This window comes from Salvelinus sp. IW2-2015, linkage group LG4p (genome assembly GCF_002910315.2).
Source record: "Salvelinus sp. IW2-2015 linkage group LG4p, ASM291031v2, whole genome shotgun sequence".
NCBI classification, from domain to species: domain Eukaryota; kingdom Metazoa; phylum Chordata; class Actinopteri; order Salmoniformes; family Salmonidae; genus Salvelinus; species Salvelinus sp. IW2-2015.
Window position 1 is genome coordinate 18946056 of NC_036841.1, and position 16605 is coordinate 18962660.

General features: G+C 41.8%; 1 protein-coding gene across 1 annotated transcript in view; it reads right to left on the reverse strand.

Moving 5' to 3' along the window:
- Positions 1-16605, reverse strand: part of nyap2a (neuronal tyrosine-phosphorylated phosphoinositide-3-kinase adaptor 2a) — a 93459-nt gene that overhangs the window by 52864 nt on the left and 23990 nt on the right. The window contains exon 3 of the mRNA XM_023982755.2: positions 12912-13219. Coding sequence (XP_023838523.1) covers positions 12912-13219 — 308 coding nt within the window. The remainder of the gene's footprint in view (positions 1-12911; positions 13220-16605) is intronic.

Below are 16605 nucleotides of genomic sequence, written 5' to 3' on the forward strand. Positions count from 1 at the left end.
TGCAATGGTGTTTCTGCTCAGGACTCAACATTTAAAAAGAGGTTGCCCGTTTTTCTGGGCAAACTTCGCTCACAAACTGTAATCATGCAGTTTTTGATGAAATCCCCCTCCGGGGTAAATGGCCGGGCCTGCATTAGCGATCTCTTCTGCCCAAAAATTAAAACTGGCCTTGACAAGCAGCCTGAGCCTTGTGATTTGGCTTTTTTGAACAGAGCCTGTCGGATTTGAGGGCCTCGTTTAATTCCTCTGCCTTTTGTAGCCTTTGTTCCATGTCCATATTCTTGTTTGTCCGCGTGTTTCGTTTCATAATGTCGTCTCAGATTATACTCTTTCAGTACCGCCACACTTTCTCCACACAGAAGACACACAGGTTTTCCAGCTACCTCCGTGAACATATACTCCGACTCCCACCTTGTTTGAAACCCCCCGGTTCTCAGTGTCCACCTTCCGTTTTGCCATTTTTGATGGGTATCTGAAAGTTAATTTTACTGTGATGCTGACGACTGCTGTGCCAATAAAATTGAAATGAAGCAGCCTACTGCTCGGTGCGTCACCGTTGCATTGTGGGAAATGTAGTATTGGTGCGTGTAAAAGATCTGCGGGCTGCCGGCTTGCTGCGGTCTGCGGGCGCGGTTCTAATAATAAATCAAGATCATCCCAGGGGCCCGTAAAAAACCTTCTCGCGGGCCGGATGTGGCCCGCGGGCCTTGACTCTGACATATGTGACATACAGTATGTGAGATTCATTTGATCTTGATTGCCTTTTTTTATTCATTACAATATACAGTATGTCTCTCTGTCACCACATTATACATAACATTTTCTACACTAGGAACAACATCTTAAAATTAAATTAATTCAATATATTGTGCTGGTTCAAATCATACACAAATTGATTCACATAGAAAACACCTACTATACATTTAATTTCCTACAATAGGGGTGACATGTCTTCTGAAATGTATTCAGATTCAACATACTATACAGGTTCAGGGGATTATAAACTCACAGAAAAAACTGTTAATTATGTAGCTTGGTTTAACAACAAATGATTCACTCTGCAGTGATTTATAAAAAGAGCGTGCAGCAGCTGGCAAGTAGTTGAGCATGGTCATCAGATCTTGGTACTTGTTTTTTTTGATGGGCAGAGGACTCTCATATGCTCTAGGGTAGTGGCTTGCAAAATAGGGAGGTTGAGGTGTAGCTCCTTGTTTTGGTTTGGAGATCAGCCACGATTTCCATCCCTCAAATAGACTGTGGCTCTGTCTGGCGTACAGATTCCAAGGATCCTCAACTGAAATTAGAACAGAAACATTTTAAGTTCCTGACATCAATAAACAACTTTCACAGTCAAGCATTAGGATATTTTATTGTTAGAACAACATGTTGCATGTTGATGGGATGTTAGTAAACTATTCTCTGTGCAATACCTGTGACTTTTAACCACCTCACTGTGGTGATCTGTAGTCCAGCTGGTCGCTTGAGGACAGAATCTGGGAGGTGCCTGAAGTCTTCACATTGCAGCCTCATCACCTTGAATGGTTTTGCTGGTTGTGCTTCAAGTATTATCTTTGAAACATCATCAGGTGTATGAAGGACTGACACCTTGCGCCTCTTCTCGATGGTGGCAAAAGATCGATCACAAGGAAGAAAAGAATGACCAGAGACCATGAACTTCTGCTCAACTTGCGTAAAGTAACCCATAGAGACGAGCATCGACATCAGATTGAGCATCCGCCAGTTGTTATTCTGCCCACAGCATCTGTCACTGAAGATGATCAACTTGCGCACCTCTGGTTTGGTGAGTGGCGTGAATTTTGTCTTCACCCACTTCAATATGCAGCTTGCCACCTCAATGGACCCTCGGTGTGCAATCCCCCCATGCCAAACACACATGTATGCAGGATCTTCTTTTCCAAGTTCCTGGATGCAAAGGTTCAAATTTGACAGCTGCCGCTGGTAGTAGACATTGGAGTGGGTCAGATTAGGGGTGTACATCACCCCCTGTAGATCCACAGAAATGACATGGCAGTCAGCATTGGCTTTAGCCCACTCAGTGTCACTTTGAAGCTGTGTGTATGCCTTTTCGGCTTTTCGATGGTGCAACTCACTTTCAACTGCAATCTTCCTCTTCTCCTCTTCAGATGTTGCTGCTGACATCTTAGTGAAGAATGCGTCACATTTGCCACAGGTGTCACTCCTGGGTTGGCCGAAATTGAGACCCTGCTGTTTGAAAATGTCCCTATAAACCCAGAATTTTGCAGATGTGGTATTCTTCTCTTTGTAGAGTCGGTACATTCGCAACAAATTCAGATCAGGGCTGAGGTATTCTCTGTGTACATCCCCCTTCATCCGAGAGTAGTGGTTCTGGGTTCTTGGGAAAGATAGAATGTGCTCCTTGATGTCCTCTTTCACTGTAGCATGTATCCGATGTGGCCTGTAAGGAGACAACAAGATGTTGTTAAACTTGTATTCTCTCAATGGTCTACGGACCTGACTTAGAGTGCAACTGTGTCGCTATAACCGGGGTACAAATCCCGGTCACGCCATTGCCGTTTGTGGCCGGGGGGCCTGTAGGGCAGCGAGAATTAGGCCAGTGCCGTCCGGTGGGAGGGGGAAGGTAATCGGCACTCAGTCTTCAATGCTCAGGTTGTAGTTGGACAGCTTAGTTACCATCATTTTGTTTAAAAGTAATAAACATTTTTATATTTTTGTTTCAGAATTCGCTATTCATCCATTCGATACTATATGTTAATGTTTAGAAGATTGTTTAGAGCACTGCTATAGTGAAATAATCCAGGCTGGAATCCATAGCGCATTACCTATTGCTATGCTTCCCTCTTCCATCTTCTAAAGGMRACCTAGCCTCAGTAGCCTGATCTGGAGWCCCTGCAACCTCACCTGCCTCAGCTTGAACTCCTAACTTTTCCTGAACAACCTGACCAAAACAATTACATTTCAATTAGCAGGTTCTTAAAAACTAGTACAGAGAATAAAATATGTTTGTAATTGATATTCATATAGACATTAATTCATATTTTCACTTGCCTGAAGACGGCTGATGGTTAGCTGGAACACAGACATGAAAGTGACCTTGCACACATTCAATCTCTGGCCTGCTTGCTTGCTGTACATGGTATTTGAAGGTTTGTTTCTGTTGTTTGTTCTCCTTTGTATCCTCAGGTTTACGTCTCCGTTTCACCTCATGCTGCAATAAAATCGACAATGATGAATTCAGAATTTAATATACTGTTGCACATTCAGGGTATTGCTTGATCAGGACCTCCATCTTTCACACACTCCCAACCTATACACAGAATGAGTTTGTATTGCACCATTGTGTAACACTGCACTTTTAGAGTTAACGTTTAATGTACGTATCATTACTGTCAAAGTTAAACTATGCAAGTGTTCAATATAGCTATTATAATAATAGGCGTTTTGTCTTATTTCTAACCTGTTCTAAGCCGGAGAGAATCAACGCTTGTTGTTTCTCGTATGGGACAGTGTAAAAACTGTTGAACAGGTGCAGCTTTGCGCTCATCAGTCAACTTTCCACAATCCTTTCTGCACGTCGTGGAACACGCTCTTCCCTGCAGGATACAGTGTAACGTTACCTATAACTAGCTAGTTACTGTAGCCATGTCGAATCATCCGGTGGATGGAGAAAAAGTAGCTAGCTATGTTTCTTCTTTAATCTAGCAATAACATTTGTAACGATAATGTATAAATTAGTAGCCAATTAACTTTAGCTAATATGTTTTCTCTATAGTTACAAATTAGACAACCCAGAACATACATGTTAGTTATTGTACTCTATAGCTAGCTAGCTTGATTCTTTGATATACGGTTCTTCCACATACCTCTTTTGGACAGCTTTTCCCAGTTTTTTCTTGACCCTTACGATTTGTATATGGTTTTCCCGCATCCCGTAACATCTTCCTTTCCCTGTCTTTCCATTCTTTTGGGGGTTTTTTTACGTTTCTTTCCCACATTTCGGCGATTTTCATCAGCAACAGAAAAGTTGTGCGCTTGTCCCATTCTGCGTGGTGCACATCAACGTTTATTCCACGACAGCCTATCTTTAAATTTAAAATGATTGTTAATTAGCGCGTGGAAAGCTTGTGAAACCGGTTCACTATAGAAAAAGGGTGTCCAATAATGATTTTTCATGTATATCTCTTCTTTTTTTTTTTATGTCACATATATGGTTCTTCGTCTGTAGGATTCATATAACGATATTTTGGAGGTTATTGCGTTTTCAAAAAAACGAAAGTGAGCGATAGTAATCTGAATAAAGGCCAAAATAATATTTGTAAAAGCCAAAACATTTATTTCAGTTTTTTTAGGGAGAGAAACTGTGCCAATTGTGCACCGCCCTATGGGACTACCAATCACGGTCAGATGTGATACATAATGATAATAATAATACTTAACTTAGAACCTTTCTTAGAAATACATTTGACAATAGAATTCTCCCCCTACCCTCCATCTAGGCAAGTCTATTGTACAGCGGGAATGTTTCCCTCCTCAGCGCTATTATTAGAGCAATGCCCCTTAAAGTGTTGATCTCCCCTCCCTCCTCCTCCATTCCCCATGGGCAAACATGCTGACCAGACCGGACACGTCGCGTGCACGAGCGTCGCAAAATAAATTTAGAAATCCATGTTATTCAATTATTGCACCCACACTGCTTGCGCGCGCTGTAATAAATATCATTTATTATAACACAAGCATATTTGCTAATACATTGTTATAATTAACTTCTTTCCAAACAGGGTTTCTCACAAACTCATAGCAGATACGGAGACCCACACACACCCAGAGACAGATGGCTGACACAGGCCTTTTCATAAAGACTGATAAGAAAAGTGGTGCCTGGTACTGCATATCACGAGAAACTGAGACACACACATACCCAAGGACAGAGGGCTGACGTAAACCTTTCATAAACACAGATAAGACAGGAACATCTACGCACACACAAAAACTCCTCTTCAGTCTGAACATTTTACAGAGACACACAGAAATGTCAAAATAGGAACATCTACGCACACACCGAATCTCCTGTTTTAGCTGAACATTTCTGAAGACAAAGAACTCTACTCAGAGCCAATGGGACAGTGATACTGGCCTGAAGGAGACCTCGCCCAACTCATCAGAACCAACCAGAGGACCAGAACTTCCAGACTCAACCTACTTTCTGTACTGTATAAAATGTATATGCACTCTGTTATCTGGGCTTCTTTCGGATAGTTCCATTTGAGCTTGATGAAAGGGTCCGTGCACGCTATTTCAGATATCTTTACCTCTGAATACATTGCTTTTAATTAAACCTCATCCACCCTGTCCAGAGTCTCTACTTCGTCTCAGTTCTCCAGTAAACATGTTTTATCAACAGCGCCAACGAGCGTCTGCGACGCCAAGGGCTAAAATTGAAGTCGTTCCTATTTCTGACGCAGATCTCGCTGAAAGTCATCTCCTCATTGGTTTATAGAAGCAGGTACCCACGTGCCATCTCCTCATTGGTTTATAGAAGCAGGTACCCACGTGCCATCTTCTCATTGGTTATACCCACGTGGGTGATTGAAAGACGAACTGTTTTGCCGGTAGTCGTAGTAATACTATGAAAGTTTAGATGCTGATCACCATATAAGTTCAAAGATGAAAAAGCCTGGAAGGAGGAGAGATGACTAGAAACGATTTGGTTGGCCGTTTTATACGTGGATTAATTGTCGGAGTAGAGGACCTTGTGCATTTCAGATAATGACAACTCAATGTTTACATCCCAGGACAAATTAGCTAGCAACAGCAAGCTAGCTAAATAGGACAAATTAGCTAGCAAGTGCAAGCTAACTAGCTAAATTGCCATACATGTTTAATGCTTTTCGACCTGTCCACAAATGAATGTCATTGGTTCAGAGTTTGTTTTGAAATTTTAACCTGCGTGTCGTGATCGCGTTTGGTGTAGAGGAACAAAATAAATTTATGCACGATAGCTCACGATGGCGCACACGCGCAGCCGGTTTGGGTTCCGTGTTAGAATATGTGGACAACTACAAATATCTAGGTGTCTGGCTAAACTGTAAACTCTCCTTCCAGACTCATATTAAACATCTCCAATCCAAAATTAAATATTGAATCGCTTCCTATTTCGCAACAAAGCCTCCTACACTCACGCAGCCAAACATACCTCAAAAAACAGACTATCCTACCGAATCCTCAACTTCTGCGATGTCATTTACAAAATAGCTTCCAACACTCTAATTAGCAAACTGGATGCAGTCTATCACAGTGCCACCTGTTTTGTCACCAAAGTCGCTTATACCACCCACCACTGCGACCTGTATGCTCTAGTCGGCTGGCCCTCGCTACAAATTCTTCGCCAGACCCACTGGCTCCAGGTCATCTATCAGTCTATGCTAGGTAAAGCTCCACCTTATCTCAGCTCACTGGTCACGATAACAACACCCACCCGTAGCACGCGCTCCAGCAGGTATATCTCACTGGTCATCCCCAAAGCCAACAACTGCTTTGGCCGCCTTTCCTTCCAGTTCTCTCCTGCCAATGACTGGAACGAATTGCAAAAATCGCTGAAGCTGGAGACTTATTTTTCCCTCACTAACTTTAAACATCAGCTATCTGAGCAGCTAACCGATCGCTGCAGCAGTACATAGCCCATCGGTAAATAGCCCACCCAATCTACCTACCTCATCACCATATTGATTTTATTTACTTTTTTGCACACCAATATTTCTACTTGCACATCATCATCTGCTCATCTATCACTCCAGTGTTAATTTGCTAAATTGCAATTACTTCGCTACTATGGCCTATTTATTGCCTTACGTCCTCACGCCATTTGCACACACTGTATATAGACGTTCTTTTTTTTCTATTGTGTTATTGACTGTTACGCTTGTTTATTGTCCATGTGTGCGCTACTGGTGGAGAAGTCAGGTGCAGGAGAGCAGAGAGTTGTGAACAGGCGCACCCTTTATTTAGGCAGAGGCAATAAAACAGACAGACGCCACTGAGTCAAAACCTCCAGCCAAAGGTAAAAGTGCAAGGTGCGAAACAGTCACAAAAATGCAAAGCAAATGTTTACAATTAACATCCTTCGTGAAAATACCACGGAATAATGGGAAAAAACCCAACCTGGCGCATACACATGAAACACGTAACAAAAACAATTTCACACAAAGACATGGGGGGGAACAGAGGAATAAATACATGCAGTGTGATTAGGGAATGTAAACCAGGTGTGCAGGGAACAAGACAAAACAAATGGAACAATGAAAAATGAGCGGCGATGGCTAGAAAGCCGGTGACGTCGACCGCCGAACGCCGCCTGAACAAGGAGAGGAGCCAACTTCGGCGGAAGCCATGACATTTATTCCATGTGTAACTCTGTGTTGTTGTTTGTGTTGCACTGCTTTACTTTATTTTTGTAACGGTTCTCCTCTTCCTCTTCATCCGAAGAGGAGGAGCATGGATTGAACCAAGACGCAGCGTGATACTTAGACATTATATTTATTTAGACACGACAAAACAACGAAGACAAAAAACGAACTATACTTGAATTAACTAACAAAATAACAAAACGAATGTAGACAGACCTGGACGTAAGAACTTACATGTAACACGAAGAACGCACAAACAGGGAAATGACTACATAAAAACCGAACGAACAAAATGAACAAACAAACCGAAACAGTCCCATATGGTGCACCATAGACAGACACTAACACAGGAGACAACCACTCACGACCAACAAAGTGAAAACACCTACCTTAATATGATTCTCAATCAGAGGAGATGAAAACCACCTGCCTCTAATTGAGAACCATATTAGGTACCCATTAACCAACATAGAAACAGAAAACATAGACTGCCCACCCAAACTCACGTCCTGACCAGCTAACACATAAAAACTAACAGAAAACAGGTCAGGAACGTGACAATTTTGGCCAGGTCGCAGTTGTAAATGAGAACTTGTTGTCAACTAGCTTACCTGGTTAAATAAAGGTAATATAAAATATAGTAACCAAAAAGTGTTAAAAGTGTTATATTTTATTTTCTTCAAAGTAGCCACCCTTTGCCTAGAGGAAGGCCTAGAAAATTGTCAAATAGCCCAGACATTCAAGCTATACACACTCTGCTACGGCAAGTCTGGGGCCAAAAGGTATCTGAACAGCACACACACACAAACAAAAAACACACAGACATGTTCATATTGACGCCACACACACATGCACTTTTACACTCTCCACCTACGCTGCTGCTACTCTGTATATTTTCTATCCTGATTGCCAATTGCCTCGTCACTTTTACGTCTACCTATATGTACATTTTACTTCAACTACTTCATACCCCTGTACATTGGCTATGTACCGGTACTCCATGTACATATCCTTGTTATTGCTATTTACTGTTTTACCATAAAACATTTTTTAACTCAGCTTTGTTGGGAAAGGGCTCACAAGTAAGATTTTTACAGTAAAGTCTTCACCTGTTGTATTCGGCGGATGTGACAAATACAATTTTATGTTATTTGACACACACATAAAGATACACCCCAGTTTGACAACATAACTAAGTTGGGTATAGAGGCCTCTCTCCTCATAAGGAACACATTTGCCTCAAAGGGGCAATCTGCAGTTGCTACATACATTTTTTACTTTTAAGTAACGATTATACTGATTCATTCTTGAAGAATGTAACTTAAATGTTTCAGGAGCTTCATTCAACTGATGTGCCCCATCAGAACCCAACATATAAACTGGTTTTACTCCTTTGCCTGTAAAACAAAGTCATTGTAAACAAACACTGTATTGCCACAAAACAAGGTTTAAACTATGATTTTGTTATTATGGATGGTCAGTCCTTCCATACATAGCTCTATCTATACACTTGAGTGTTTAGATTTCTTCAGCCCCATCCCACATGGGAACACCACATCATTTCAATGTGAATATAATATAAAATCAAATTTTATTTGTCACATGCGCCTAATACAACAGGTGTAGCCTTACAGTGAAATATTTACTTACAAGCCCTTAACCAACAATGCAGTTTAAAGAAAAATAAGAGTTAAGAAAAGATTTGCTAAATAAGCTAAAAAAGAGTCAATGTACAGGTTAGTCAAGGTAATTGAGGTAATATGTGCATGTACTGTAGGTGGAGTACAGTGAATAATTGGGTAATATTTATTTGAGATGTTGATCAATGAGATTACAACCTATATTCACCCACTCAAAAAGACAGCCAAAGGTTTGATTAATTTCCTTTTGTGTTATCACTATGCTTTCAACCATCTAAAAGCACAACCAAATTCCAATGGAAAAACAATACCAGATTTTTGGTTTAGTTGTCACCCAAATGTCTATCACTACATGTGCTTTCAAATATTTAAAAGCACAGCAAAGTTGCAATGGGAATACAATGTCAGATATTTTGTTTATTTATAGGTGTACAACATCACTGTGCTTCATCTAATAGCAGAACCAAAAGACCTGGATTGCAGTTGAGATTACATTAAAAGTACATAATGCAAGTGGTCAATGCCGTTCGAGTTCTTTACAGCAATAGTGAAGCTCTCCACAGACCTGCAAGGACCTACGCATGTTATCTTGAACATGCACACCGTTGCTTTATATGATTACAGAAGAAGAAATGTATACTTACAGTAACCTCAAAATGTGGGAATTAATGTGTTACTCATTTTAAGGTTGAGTACTACATTAGTTTGTAAGATAACCTTAACTTTAGGCTATTTACTGTATTACAAAAGTAAAATTGAAATGTTTTTGGTTTACAAAGCAAACCAAATGTGACAGACTGGCTCAAATCGGTCTTATGTAGCAAAATTTGAAATTATGTTTTTTTACATTGGATAAAAGTAGAGACTCAGAGCTTGAAAATGGTATATCATACACTACAGTTGAGGAACAATGGGAACGTAATTCTGCTTTGAAAGTGGATCAACTTGTAAACTCACTTTTGAGAAAATGGCCTTTGAATATTTTGGTACTGCTAATGGAGAGCGCTTCTTTGTCTACACCGATTCAGCATCGTTCACACCCTCTTCAGCTTTAGTCCCACCCATCTCTTTAAAGTTTGATCCGAACATTCTGTACAAACAACAGCAGGCAAGCACCCAAGCTAACTTGCTAGATACTTCCAGACACAAATGAGAGTACAGCTCACTGAACATTAGTTGCTGTGGCAGAGCTGGTTATGCTGTTATGTTATCCAGAGCGTTGGTGACTGCAACTGTGCTGTCAGATTGTCCGTTTGTAAATTCAGAGTGTTTCGCTCTCGGAGCATTCAGGATGCACACTGGACGCTCTGGCCGATGAGTAGAGTTGATCTGAATGTTCTGATCTCACAACGGCAGTCAAACACCCAAGCTAACTGGCTAACAGTGGCTAACTTGCTAGCTACTTCCAGACACAAATGAGAGAACATCCCCCTCTGACCATTTTACTTGCCCTAGCAGAGCTGGCTAGGCTATTTTCATGTTATCCAGAGCTGTGCAGCTGTAACTGTGCAGCTGGCCACAATTTAAATACGCCTTTTTTGCCAACGTGTATTGACACAGGCCATACTCAATGGGTGTTGAGCATTTGTAAATTCATCAATTATTCTGCACTCTGGCACACTCAGACGAGAGTGCTCTGAAATCGGAGTAGATGGCCAGACTGAATTGCACCCGAAATGGTTCCTTGCATAGTGGAGTCTGTTGTTAAGACATGTAGCTAGCTAGCTAGGTAAACAATTAACCATAATCCCAACTCATGACATTACTACCCTGCATGAATCTGCAGGTAGCTAACCAACCAGCCAAGCAAATGGCTCTGAGATACAAATAATAAGGTCATACATGTAACATTAACTAGCGAGACAGCCAGCTAACGTTAGCTAGCTAGCTAACAGTACACTTTAACTTGAAATGAAAAGACTTTATGTCCAAATTAGAAACATGTAATTTCGGGAAATGTAGCTGGCTAGACTATCTTACCCGTCCGTATACATTATGGTCGGATGCTTCTCCCTGTCACGGATGCCATGGTTGCCCTTAGTTTGAAGATGTAATCCGGAGACAGGTCTTTTCTCCATTTCCTTAGCTGTCATACTCTATTCCACTGATTTCAAAACTCTGTCCACCAGAAAGTGGAGAGCAACACTTATGCAGTTCTACTAAGCAATAAACTTGTTTTAAAAAGCCACGTTAGACAGGATTACCTACACATACTAACCAGCTCAAATAGACAGAAGTGTGCTATATGGCAGACCAATCCAAACTCACCTCTCGGCATGTCCAGCCCACTCATTATCTCAGCCAATCATGGCTAGCAGGAAGGTTGCTTACTTTCTCTGTGGTTAAACCAACTAGGCTCATAATTTAACTATTTTATTCAAATTTACAGATGGCATACACGTTTGTTATTAAGGCACATGAAAGTGCACATGTTCCACAAGGCAATTCTGCCAAAAAAACGCATTTTGAAGTGCTACCTGTCCCAGACCTGCTGTTTTCAGCTCTCTAGAGACAGCAGGAGCGGTAGAGATACTCTGAATGATTGGCTATGAAAAGCCAACTGATATTTACTCCTGAGGTGCTGCACCCTCGACAACCACTGTGGTTATTATTATTTGACCCTGCTGGTCATCTATGAACATTTGAACATCTTGGCCATGTTCTGTTATAATCTCCACCCGGCACAGCCAGAAGAGGACTGGCCACCCCTCATAGCCTGGTTCCTCTCTAGGTTTCTTCCTAGGTTCTGGCCTTTCTAGGGAGTTTTTCCTAGCCACCGTGCTTCTACACCTGCATTGCTTGCTGTTTGGGGTTTTAGGCTGGGTTTCTGTACAGCACTTTGAGATATCAGCTGATGTAAGAAGGGCTTTTTAAATACATTTGATTTTGATTAAAAAAAATATTATGTTCAAATGTAGTGACCCGTGACATACGCCTAGTTTCCTGAAACATGTCACAAATATCAACATTTAAAAGAGGTGTCTACTGCTTGGATAGTTCCATCTGAGCCACTGACCTAGTCTGGCTTTAATTCGTATACGTTGGACACTCATCATTACATCTGAAATCTTAGGAATCCCTTGGCCTATTGAATTGTCTATTTTTAAATACATTCTGGGTTGAATTGAAACAATAGCTGTTGATGACTTTGCAAATGCTTTACAGTGTATAGTCTTAATTTTGTCAAACCCTTAAAAAATCGTATTCTCATGAACTGTTAGTCCTATTGACTCGAAACATGGTATGTATGCTCAGGGCACTTGTCTTTTCAACAAGTTTTTAAAAGTTTGATATCTCCCAAGATGGCAGGGAAATTGGCCAATCAAAAAATGTCAAACTGTTTCCCCATTTAAACGCATGGTAACTGCGTGTCACTTTGCTCCATTAACTTGAAACTTGTCATGTCGGTCAAGGACACCATCCTGATGGTACATATCAAGTTTGGTGTTGATATCTTGATAAAAAAAAGATGGACATTCCAGGCCAGCTAATAGCACTATAGCAAACTTAAGGATATAACTTCTGGAATGTTAAAATTAAAGTAATGCAACTTGGTATACATTATGTAAATAAGGACAGTAGCCTGTGGCAATGCTGTGCGGGACTGTAAACAGAAAATAGTCTCACCCTGGCCTTGTGCTAGGACAACGAAATGCGGCTTCACGTTGACTGTTTTGTCTTGTTGCATGTACCAAATAAGATGCCAATTCCCATATTGTATGTGCTGTAGCCAACTTCTATTTTGTTGTCATGCCATATACAATATTTAGGACCAGGCTATCTAAAAGGTTTCCTCATAAGAACAGTAATCTAATTTGAAGTTGACATGGACACACACATACACACACACACAGCCCAGGCCACTCACGGTCAAACTTGACCAGGCTGTCGCTGTTGCAATTGCTGGAGGCAGATCCAGAGTTTACACCCTCAGAGGAGATGCTGAGCTTGGTGTTGGGGTCTCTCTTGGGTTTGGGCGGCGGTTGCTTACGGGAGTTGGGGCTCCCATCCTCGTCACCCCCACCAACGGAGTGTAGAGACTGGGAACGCACAGTGAAGCCCTGGCCACAGGAGGAGGGAAGGCGGTCCTGGGGCGCCGGCATGGTCATGAAGCCCATGCGGAAGTGTTTCCCTGCGTAGCTTCCCTCCGTCGCCCTCGCCACATCCTCACCGATCCTGCCAGGAAACATCTTTTAAATAATTTTGTTTCATCCAAAAATCACATTACATATGAAAAATGATTCAGACATACCAAATGTCATAGATGCAAGGACACAATCATGGACCCAAAAAGCACTTTCTCCTCCATATTACCAAGTTGCCTATGACTATGACAAATGATGCACACACGTGCACACATACACATACAACCTCATGTACGCACAGACACACACACACACACACACACACACACACACACGACAACAACAATAGAGAATATATACAGACAGCTTAAATATGTGTCCTATCTGTCCCATATACACTGAGTGCACAAAACATTAAGAACACCTTCCTATTATTGAGATGCCCTAGTCTTAATTCACCATGTTGGGTCATTGACTCTACAAGGACACGCTGTTGAAAGCGTTCCACAGGGATGCTGTCCAATGTTGACTCCAATGCAGTTGTGTCAAGTTGGCTGGATGTCCATTCTTGATACACACAAGGGAACTGTTGAGTGTGAAAAACCCAGCAGCATTGCAGTTCTTGACACAAACCGGTGCACATGGCACATACTGCCATACCCTGTTCAAAGGCACATAAATCTTATGTCTTGCCCACTCTGAATGGCACACATTCACAATCCATGTCTCAATTGTATCAAGGCTTTAAAAATCCTTAATTTATCTATCTCCTCCCCTTCATCTACACCGATTGAAGCGGGTTTAACAAGTGACATCATTAAGGGTTCATACCTTTCACCTGGACTCCTCTCAACTCTAACAATTCCGTAGTTCATTGCTGTAAATGACAATGTGTTCTCAGTCAACTTACCTGGTAAAAGAAGGGTAAAATTAAAAATAAATCCCCCAAAAATGCACCTCTCATGGAAATGTGTCATGTTATGTACACCCAGTATATATGTACAGTCAAAATAGCAAGTTTTAGAGGAAAATATTGTGTCTCACTTGTAAAGTTCATCAAAGTATTTATCGGCAGTTTTATGTTTGTTTGTGGCCTCTCACAAATCCACTCACAAATCCAAAAAGGAGTAAGCACAGAATCCCAGAAAATTCTTGCCACATACAGTACCAGTCAAAAGTTTGGACACACCTACTCATTCAAGGGTTTTTCTTTATTTTTTATATTTTCTACATTGTAAACTCAGCAAAAAAATAAACGTCCTCTCACTGTCAACGGTGTTTATTTTCATCAAACTTAACATGTGTAAATATTTGTATGAACATAACAAGATTCAACAACTGAGACATAAACTGAACAAGTTCCATAGACATGTGACTAACAGAAATTGAATAATGTGTCCCTAAACAAAGGGGCATTCAAAAGTAACTGTCAGTATCTGGTGTGGCCACCAGCTGCATTAAGTCCTGCAGTGCATCTCCTCCCCATGGACTGCACCAGATTTGCCAGTTCTTGCTGTGAGATGTTACCCCACTCTTCCACCAAGTCACCTGCAAGTTCCCGGACATTTCTGGGGGGAATGGCCCTAGCCCTCACCCTCCGATCCAACAGGTCCCAGACGTGCTCAATGGGATTGAGATCCGGGCTCTTCGCTGGCCATGGCAGAACACTGATATTTCTGTCTTGCAGGAAATCATGCGCAGAACGAGCAGTATGGCTGGTGGCATTGTCATGCTGGAGGGTCATGTCAGGATGAGCTTGCAGGAAGGGTACCACATGAGCGAGGAGGATGTCTTCCCTGTAATGCACAGCGTTGAGATTGCCTACAATGACAACAAGCTCAGTCCGATGATGCTGTGACACACCGCCCCAGACCATGATGGACCCTCCACCTCCAAATTGATTCCGTTCCAGAGTACAGGCCTCGGTGTAACGTTCATTCCTTCGACCATAATGCGAATCCGACCATCATCCCTGGTGAGACAAAACCGCGACTCGTCAGTGAAGAACACTTTTTGCCAGACCTGTTTGGTACAGCGACGGGTGGGTTTGTGCCCATAGGCAATGTTGTTGCCGGTGATGTCTGGTGAGGACCTGCCCTTACAACAGGCCTACAAGCCCTCAGTCCAGTCTCTCTCAGCCTAATCCGGACAGTCTGAGCACTGATGGAGGGATTGTGCGTTCCTGGTGTAACTCGGGCAGATGTCGTTACCATCCTGTACCTGTCCCGCAGGTGTGATGTTCAGAGGGGGGTTGTTACATGTGGTCTGCCACTGCGAGGATGATCAGCTGTCCGTCCTGTCTCCCTGTAGCGCTGTCTTAGTACAGTACAGACATTGCAATTTATTGCCCTGGCCACATTTGCAGTCCTCATGCCTCCTTGCAGCATGGCTAAGGCACGTTCACGCAGATGAGCAGGGACCCTGGGAATCTTTCTTTTGGTGTTTTTCAGAGTCAGTAGAAAGGACTCTTTAGTGTCCTATGTTTTCATAACTGTGACCTTCATTTCCTACCATCTGTAAGCTGTTAGTGTCATAACGACCATTCCACAAGTGTTCATTAATTGTTTATGGTTCATTGAACAAGCATGGGAAACAGTGTTTAACTTCACTAGGGTAGGGGGCAGCATTCGGAATTTTGGATGAAAAGTGTGCCCAAATTAAACTGCCTGCTACTCAGGCCCAGAAGCTAGGAAGAGCATATAATTGGTAAATTTGGATAGAAAACAATCTTAAGTTTCCGAAACTAATAACATCATGTCTGTGAGTATAACAGAACTGATATGGCAGGCAAAAACCTGAGGAAAATCCATCCAGGAAGTGTGAAATCTGAGGTTTGTAGTTTTTCAAGTGAATGCCTATCCAATATACTGTGTCTATGGGGTCAGATTGCACTTCCTAAGGCTTCCACTAGATGTCAACAGTCTTTAGAACGTTGTTTCAGGCTTCTACTGTGAAGGGGGAGCGAATAAGAGCGCTTTGAACCAGTGGTCTGGCTGAAAGCCTTTAGTTTAGTCACGCGCACAGCCGTGAGCACAAGCTCCGTTCCCTTTCATTTCTAAAGACAAAGGAATTGTTCGGTTGGAATATTATTGAAGATTTATGATAAAACATCCTAAAGATTAATTCTACACATCGTTTGACATGTTTCTACAAACTGTAATGGAACTTTTTTGACTTTTCATCTGGACTTAGTGCCCGCGCATTGTGCATTTGGATTCCAGGACTAAACACGCCAACAAAAAGGAGGTATTTGGACATAAAGATGAACTTTATCGAACAAAACAAACATTTGTTGTCTAACATGGAGACCTGGGAGTGCCATCAGATGAAGATCATCAAAAGTAAATGATTAATTTGAACGTTATTTCTGACTTTTGTGACACCTCTCCTTGGCTGGAAAATGGCTGTATGGTTTTCTGTGGCTAGGCGCTGACCTAACATAATCGCATGGTGTGCTTTTGCCATAAAGCCTTTTTG